This window comes from Manis pentadactyla, chromosome 9 (assembly GCF_030020395.1).
Source record: "Manis pentadactyla isolate mManPen7 chromosome 9, mManPen7.hap1, whole genome shotgun sequence".
Taxonomy (NCBI): Eukaryota; Metazoa; Chordata; class Mammalia; order Pholidota; family Manidae; genus Manis; species Manis pentadactyla.
The window spans coordinates 92,920,919-92,929,432 of NC_080027.1; the positions used below are offsets into that span (position 1 = coordinate 92,920,919).

At 48.2% G+C, this 8,514-nt stretch overlaps 1 protein-coding gene across 2 annotated transcripts in view; it reads right to left on the reverse strand.

The window, feature by feature from the left end:
• The window catches only part of CNIH3 (cornichon family AMPA receptor auxiliary protein 3), a 106,199-nt gene extending 101,502 nt beyond the window's left edge, over window positions 1-4,697 (reverse strand). Inside the window, exon 1 of one of the 2 annotated variants that reach the window (XM_057507818.1) lies at window positions 3,666-4,697. In XM_057507818.1, the coding sequence (XP_057363801.1) occupies window positions 3,666-3,746 (81 nt within the window). In that variant the 5' untranslated portion in view covers window positions 3,747-4,697. The remainder of the gene's footprint in view (window positions 1-3,665) is intronic. The other variant, XM_036894483.2, reaches the window with a different exon arrangement.
• Between the last annotated feature and the right edge of the window lie 3,817 nt (window positions 4,698-8,514).

Here is an 8,514-nt window from a genome sequence, read left to right on the forward strand (position 1 = left end):
CCAAACAGGGTCTCAAAAGCCAGGCTACTGCCAATCCCAGGCACCTTACCATTTCACACAAACCCATTTTCTTGTTTCCTGATAGATAATCTGAGAAACTGAGAGGTTTACTTGGTTCCCCATGGCTGAATCTGTGACCAGCTGGAACTGGTGGAAAGGCTCAGCCATAAGAACATGTCACCTAGTAAACTGCCTCTCAGTGAATACATATTTGTGATCATCTGCCCATCAAAACTCTCTAACAGCAAATGCTGTTAAGAACCCAAAGAAATTGGGAGTTAATTTCATTTGTATGTTGTTAAAACTCAGATTTTAAAAGTGACACCAGATATTTAAAAAAAAAACTTTCAAAGCTAAAACCTGAAATAACTGGTAATGAATCTTTGATCCCTTCAAAGCGTGATTTCATCTTTTGTATAAGTGAGACAGCCTGCAAACCGGCCCAAACAAGCTGGTGCACAGGGCTCTGGTGGGTAAGCCCTGTTTGTTGTACATTGGCTGAAAATAAACACCCCTTCACATCTGAAACCCTTTAGAAACTGGTTTTTCCTTCTAAACAGCATATGCGATTTTTAAAAACACACAATGCCTGGAAGAAGAGACCTCCAAATCTTTGGCTGCTAAGATTAGTAGTGATTTTGTTCCATTATATTTCCCTCAGTTTCAAGATTGTCAGCAATGAACCTGTAGCACTTCATAAGCAGAAAAACTAATTTTTTTAAATGAAATAGAATTTCTTCTTTTTAAAAAGGACACACTACTGTTGTTATAACTTCAATCAGAAACTTCAACTCCAAATATTTTACTTATACATAGGAAAGGCAGTCCTCTGGTTAGAAACATCATCTACTATTACCAAAGGCAGTGACTAGAGATAGAAAAAGGGCATGAAAATAATGGTCTCAGATTCAGCTTAAATCCCAGTTCCAGCACATACTAGCTGTGCAACCCTGAGCAAGTTTCACAACCTCTCTGATTCACAGCTCCCTCATCTGTAAAATGTCAGCTGTGAGGACTGCCTGGGCAGTAAGAAGCGTGTGCTTAAAGGTATGTGAAGCCATGAAAAAAAACTCAGGATTACTCTGCCTCTTCCAATCGTGGCTGATATAAAACTAATTGGTAATTTGGAATATTTTCATTTGAAACAAATGCAGATAAATTTTCAAAGTGAAGAGCAAGACTTGAAAGAAATGTTGTACATATGGCTGGCCGCATCCATCCTTACTCCCAGACCTGTGGTGAGAAGAAGGTACATCCGAGAGGTGCTCTGTAAGTGCCTAGAACTGGTCTACTGGGATGCACAATAAATAGTAGCACTATTAGTACCCCTAGGTAGTTATGTACAATTTAATTAGTAAGGAAAACATGCCATCTTCATACCTTACAGCCTAGACATGGCAGTGACACAGGCTTTCTAACTGCTGTATATTGTTAAGGGCACAATTCATTATTTGGGATGTCAATATATGCTGAGCCATCAGTAAGGCTTGTCAGATCAAGCAATATAAGGTGAAAAGAGTAAATACAGAGTCTAATATAGAACTAACTCTCCTAAATTTTGGTTAACATAATTACCACCACATAACCAACCCCCATGTGCGCTGATTCCCCTTCAATGTTCAGGAGCCAAATGGATGTGGTGGGGGATTGTTGAGTTTGGAGTAAAGCAGAAGGAAAACACAGGGAAAGGAAGAGAGCTTGAGACTTGGGAACTGTTACTGTAATTTGCATTCAAAGAACTCAGATTCCTTTCACTATTAGAAGCTGGTCAGGACCTGACCCAGGCTTGGGGTCTGATCGAATTCAGCTTCTCCTGAAAATGGTGATGCTGGGTTTTGACTCAAACATCTATTAGTCAACCAGCTACACAAACCATCCATTTAATTAACTGCTCTTGAATTATTTATTGTCTTCCTGAGTGAGAGGAAATCATTCTTCCTGGTTACCTGCTCTGCTTCTGGGGCTAATTCAGGGAACCCAAGCCTGACAGTTTGATGGAGCTCTCTGGCACCTGCCGCTCTTCAGCCAAAGCAAAAACAAACAGCAAATGAGTTATTTCTGAAAAGAGGGAGCAGTTAGCCTTGTAGAAGTCAAACACCTCCCCAAATGCAAAGAAGCTGAGAAATCTCCTCTAAAATATACTAGCAGGGGGTTGCCCCACTAGTTGGACATGACTATTCTGTTCCCCTTTTTATTCTAAGTTAGGTAAAGTTTCATTTTTCCTTAACAACTGTGGATAGCTCCCAGGTTGGATTCTCTCCCACAGAATAGACCCAGCATTTGTGGCAGAGGACACGGTACAAAATAAAAAGAGAAGGTCCCTGATCCCTCCAGGGTTTTCAGTAGCCCCAAAATTCCTGTGACTGAATTCCTTCTCTCACCCCAGATTCCTGAATCAGTGGCTTGGTGGACTTACACCATCTTAGACACAGGGGAGGGTGGAGATCATCCAGGCCAACTTTCCCACCTTGGCAATGCGGAGCAAGCTCTCAGGTGGGTTAGAAGCCCTCCTTTTCCCTGTCAGGGAGCCTGTAAAAGGAGCTGCTCCCATGCTTAGTGCTGTCGTAAGATAAACACTCTCACTCCAAACCACTTATACAAGAAACCTGCACCTCACCCGCACCTGCAATTTTCTTCTGGTCCGGCTGGGTCCTTGCCTGGGGGCTGTTCCAGAGCTCTCCAGGAGCGCCTCAGGGGATTCGCGTCAGGGTCCTCCCTGTCAAGGGGACTGGCTGTAAAATGGGAGGGGATAGGATGCAGGCGGGGCTCCTTCCAAAACTCTACCTCCTTCTTCCCACCAGCCCTGATGGTGCGGTCAGGGCGCTTAACCTCGGAACGGAAGCCCTGAGAGGCCCATCACTTGCCAAGGGGGCGCGGTGTCTCCGAGGGGACTGGCTTCCCTCCGCCTGCCCCCTCCCTGCCCCTGCTTCTTGGTCCACCTCCCGTGTCACAGCCGCTGCAAAAGCTGGACCACCGGCGGTGGCGGTAACCCCAAGGATAGCGGAGAGCTTGTGCTGGGCCCACTGGGCGCGTGGTGAAGGGGTCTGCCACCTGCGGAGTCTGCCAAGACTGGGCCGCTTAGACCCGGGGGTGGGCGGGGCGGTAGGGGGTGACTGTCTCCACCCCCACCCCGGCCCACCTCCTGGCGCCTCCTTTCTCCTTCCCGCCGCTTCCAAGTCCACCGCCAGCCTCTCCTCACTTCCTCTTACCAAGCACCGGTTGTATTTCCACTTTGTCTCCAATTACGTCTCAAGGCAACCCGCCGCAGATGCTGACATTTTAACTGTTTAGTTGTTATAGTTACTTGACTAATCGCCGGGCCCGAAAGCGCTTCTCTCCCCTCCCCCTCGCGGGCCGAGAAGGCGGGCGGGGTGTGGAGTGGAGTCGGGGGTGCCGCTGCGGACCCGGACGCGGGCCAGGCCCTGCCAGGGCGCCCTGAGCCACCGCCTGCAGCCAGGCACTAGGACGCACTGGGCTGCACCCACTGCCTGCGCCGCGGGAGCAGGTGCGGCGGGGATCTGACCTGCAGGCGCGCGCAACCAGCCCCAATCCTCCCCGCTTGAATGTGGGGAAAGGGAGGTGGCATTCCAGAGAAATCCGGGAGCAGGTGGACCGGGGCGCGTCTGGGGCGAAAGCAGAAAGTTAGAAGCCAGTCGGCTACTCACGTGCCAGATGGCGAAGAAGATGAGCGCGGCGCACAGCACCAGGGAGAGCATGTAGCAGAAAGCGGCGAACGTGAAGGCCATAGCCGGCCGGTGCCCCGCGGGGACAGCGCTCCGCAGAAGGGGACCGCGTCCCCGGCCCTCGGCGGAGGCTGGGAGGAGCGCGCCGGACCAGAAGCTCGACGGTCTGCGACCGGCGCCAGGGCTCCAGGAGGCTCCGGCGACCCGGGCGCCAGTCCGCCCGCGCAGACCGGGAGAGGTCCGTGGAGCGGCGTTGGCGGGCGCGTCTCCAAATCGAAGAAAACAGCAGTAGAGAACTCCACAGATTGGTTCCAGCAGCGAGCCCTGGAGACCAAGGCGGCGAGGCTGCGAGGACTCCTCGAAGATCGCGTGGGACGCTCCGTGCCCGGAATCCAGGGACGCGCCGTCTGCTCTGGACGCCGCGAGGCGGGTGCGCCCTCGGGATCCTTCGGCGCAGGCGGCCGGCAGCGGCTCCTTCCCACAGAGCACGCCTTCAGGTAACCGGGCGAAGCCGGGTCCCCGCCGCCCTGCGCCCCAGAGCGGCGCCCAGGGCTGCCCGCGCTCCGCGGCGCGCCAAGGTCTGGCCCGCCGCCTGGAAACCCAAGTTCCCAGGGAAGTAGGGCTGGACCGGGCGGTTCGCGCGGCTGTGGCGGCGGCTTTCGGGCAAGAGCTGCGCACCGCGGAGCACGCTCCACCTGCTGCCACCGCCGCCCAAGCTGCTGCCGGGCCCTCGCCACTCGGCGCCCCCCGGGTTCCGGCTCCGCCCAGCTTGCCCCGGGCGGGAGGCGGGGGGCCGCGGGAGCAGTGCGCCCCGGGCTTGCGAGGAACTTGGGCCGCCCGGTCTGGGCGGGGCCTCCCGAAATGCGCGCCCGCCCGGGGGTGGGTGTGGCGTGTACCTTGCTCCCGAAGGCGGCAGCCGCCCCTCCCGGTTCTCGCGGCGCCGCTGTGTGAGGAGGAAATAGGCTGACGGGGCTGCTCCTGTGTTGTTTGGGGTGCCGGACTAACCCTTGGACCAGAGCTGTTCCCATCTCCTTAAAATAACCTGTTTACGTCTGTCCCTCGCGTCCTCCACCCTTCCCGCCATCTGACCTTGGGATTGGGAAAATTGGACGCCATGCCTTCTTCTGGGCCGAGGAAGCTGCGACAGTGGATCTGTTACTGGCGTCGGTCTAGGGGAACCGTCAAGAGCATGCGCTTTTGGAGCCAGACCCCTTTGCCTCTTCAAGTTTCTCAACCTCTCTAAACCTCCGTTCCTTATTTGAAAAATAGAGATGAGTACTCAACCTATTAATAAAGAACCTACCTAGCACAGAGCCTGCCTGGCACTAGGTGCACGTTCAATGAATGGTAGGGATTGTTATCTGCACACGTCGCACAGGGGCCCAGCATCTTGGAAAACGTGCTTCCTTTGTGTGGGATTTTTGATATAGCAGTGAAAGATGTTCCAATCAGTCCAGAGGATAGAGTTTCAGATTTGTCAGTCAGTCTGGAATGCAAGGAGGAATACCCTGAAAAATGATTGGCAAATCCAGCGGGGGGGACTGGAACCACATCGTGGTTTGGAGTGAATCTCAGAGCACCTGCATCCCAGAATGGGCACTAAATCAATAGTTGCTGGTTGATTCTAACCCTACAGGCTACCCTACTGCCCACAGATGTGATTCCAATGGCGGTAGAGCTGGAACGAAGGAGTCCCAGAAAGCTGATCATACAGCTGGCTAGTGCTGGAGGAGAATCAGGCCTGCAAACTCCTTCCCCAGGGCTCTTCCCAGGACACCTGCCTTTCCTGCAGCCTTTTGGCCACACCTCCAATTTGGAAGCTAGATGCCTTTGGATGGGAGGTGGGGAAACTGAAGTAAGTCCCGTAGCCTTTGACAGAGTGGCCAACAGATCAGCATGTAATTGCTTCTGGGTCAAGACTTGCTTTGTAGGACCGGTGCCCAAGTGCAAAATGAAAATACGGGGCTCCTTGTCAAAACATTATCAAGAATTTCAAGATAGCAACAGCAATGCATTAAACCAAGTTATGAGACCCTTCTGACTACATTCCCCTGGTTAACTATAGAGGATCACACCTGTGAATACAGCCCTGCTCTGGCTTATATGCTTTATCACTTTCTGTTTTACTTAAGCATGTCTTCCAGTATAAATTCTCATTAAAGAAAATTTGGAAAATATAGAAATGAGAAAGACGAAATAAACACCATTTTCCCATTCTCAGATACCACCAATACAAGAGTGGTACAACTGAGCCTTGAACAAGGGTGTGAACTGCACAAGTCCACTTATTAGAGGATTTTTTCAATAAATGTATATAATATTGTAAATGTATTTTCTCTTACTATTTTCTTAATAACTCTTGTCCCTAGCTTACTTTATTGCAAGAATATGGTATATAATACAAATGCAAAAATGTGTTCATTAACTGATCATGTTATAAGGCTTCAGGTCAACAGTAGGCTATTAGAAGTTAAGTTTTGGGGGACTCAAAAGTTATACATGGATTTTCAACTGTGAAGGGGTCAATCCCCCTAAACCCCTCATTGTTCAAGTGTCAACTGTATATTTCCTTCCAACTCTGTTTTTTGCTCTTTATTTTATATCATTTATATTAGTTGTTATACCATATAAATTTCTGTGACACCAAAACAATATGGTAATATCAAAGGAAAATTTGATAATTCAAATATTTTAAGTTCCTTTAGGTCTGATCTATTGTCCCTCGTTTCTGGTGGTTCTTGCTTATAGAGTTCTGGATCTTCATATGTCTAGTAATTTTTTATTGTATGTCAAACAATGTTTTGAAAAGTTCTTTACAGAAATTTGAGGTCAAAGATGATGTTGTCTTTCTCCAAGGAGGATTCTCTACTCCTTTTGCCAGGTATCTGGGGGAAAATGGGCACTCTAGAATTACCTTAATCCAAATTCAGGGTTTGAGATTGTCTGGGCTAACCAGATGACTGTGATCTTTTTGAGGGCTGTTTTCCACCCTCATCCCCAACCCAGTTTACCCTGACTCACCTGGAGCAGTCCTTCTGGATCCCAGGCAGGTAGGTTACCACATCTCTCAACTCTGACTTTTGCCCCCAGCCCTAAAGAGCACTAAAAGCAAAACTCTGCCTCTTAGCACCTCCTCCAGATTGGCAAATTCCCCAGGGCAAAATTGGCCCCAAATGCTAGGCTGACCTTTCTGGATTCCCAGCCACTCCCAATACTTGGCCCTAGTAACTCCTTACTCTCAGGTTAAGTCTTTGATGCTTTTACAAAGATATTTTTATATTTTGTTATGCTTTTTCATTATGTTCAGTGGAAGGATTGGTCTAAATTATCTAGCACAGCATTACCAGAGTCTCTACATTCTGCATCAGTCTGTACATCAAAAGAAAATTTCAAACAACAAAATAATGAAGCCATTTTCCTACCACTCTGACTTCCAAGTCTCCATCCGATCGATCATAGTCTATTTCTCTTGCCCTTTCCCAACCTTATTTTACTTTGTTATCAGTTACAGAATGGTATGTCAGTAAAGGTGACTACAGTGGTAGAATTTCAGAAAATAAGAACACCAGGCAGTTACAGTTTCTTAATTCAACAAATATTACTTAGTGCCCATATGTGGCAGGGCACTGTTAGGGATCCACAAGGTTCCCAGTCTCATTGGTGGGGTAATAAATAACTCCTTCACCAGGGAGTGTTTAAAAAAAAACAACTGCCTATGTCACAGTAGAGGAAGGCAAGGGAGAAAGTAATTAGGAGTGGATGTTAGGTAACCAACGTACATTGTTTCATCTACAGAAGACATTAAAAAGCCAGTTACTTTATTTTTTTTCTAGCTCCCATGCATCCAAGAGTGGCCATGTGACAGTTTGAACCCATGAGATATTTATTTCTCTTTGCCTGGAATGCACACCCACTGCCGTCTTGTGACAATGAGAAGGAAATAAACACATTAAGAATGGAAAAGCAAGAAGATAGAGGGAGCAAGTACCATTGACAAGATAACTGAGCCACCCTACTAGCTCTGAACTTACTATTTCTTGACTTCTTGAGTGAGACAATAAAACTTCTCAATTTTTCAAGCCACGGAAGTAAGGAGTAAGGAATTCTGTTACATACACAATTCTTAACTGATACCATGGTTTAATGGTGGTGGGGCAGGGGGGTTATTTTCCTGATATGACAGGATAATCAGGGCTGGTATATAGCAGCTCCGCGACACCACTAGTGTCCCCAACTCCTTGCAACAACCTTCCTGACTTGCCATCCTTAGCATGGGGATTTGGTTTTCATAGTCACAAGAAGGCTACTGTGTCTCCAGACAACCGTGTCCGTATGGCAGGCAGGACGAAAGAGCCAAAAGCTCAGGAGGACATGTCTTTTGGGGAGAATAAAGGAAGCCCTCTCCAGGGATTTCCTACATTTCATTGGCCAGAACTCTGACAATTGCCCACCTGTACCTATTTGTGAGTCTGAGAAGATGAGTCTTTCTCATTCTGGTGTTTATAAAATAGTAAGGCAAAGAAAAAAGGTTTTCAGTGGTGTTAGAATACCCACATTTCTTTCATACCATTGTAGATGCATTTTCTCTTATAAAATTGTTAAATGCATAGGAAAGTAGGGGGGGAAATATAGTGAACATTCATCTGCATATCACCCCGATTCTGTAACTGTTAACACTTTGCTGAATGTGTTTCCTGGGTTGTCCCAAAATTGTATGTTACAACCAGTCTGTTCAGACTGGAATCTAAAGATTTTCCCTTCACTCACCAGGATATTTTAACCTTTTCCTTGCATATAATTTATCCAACAATAATTGTATTTAGGTTGAATG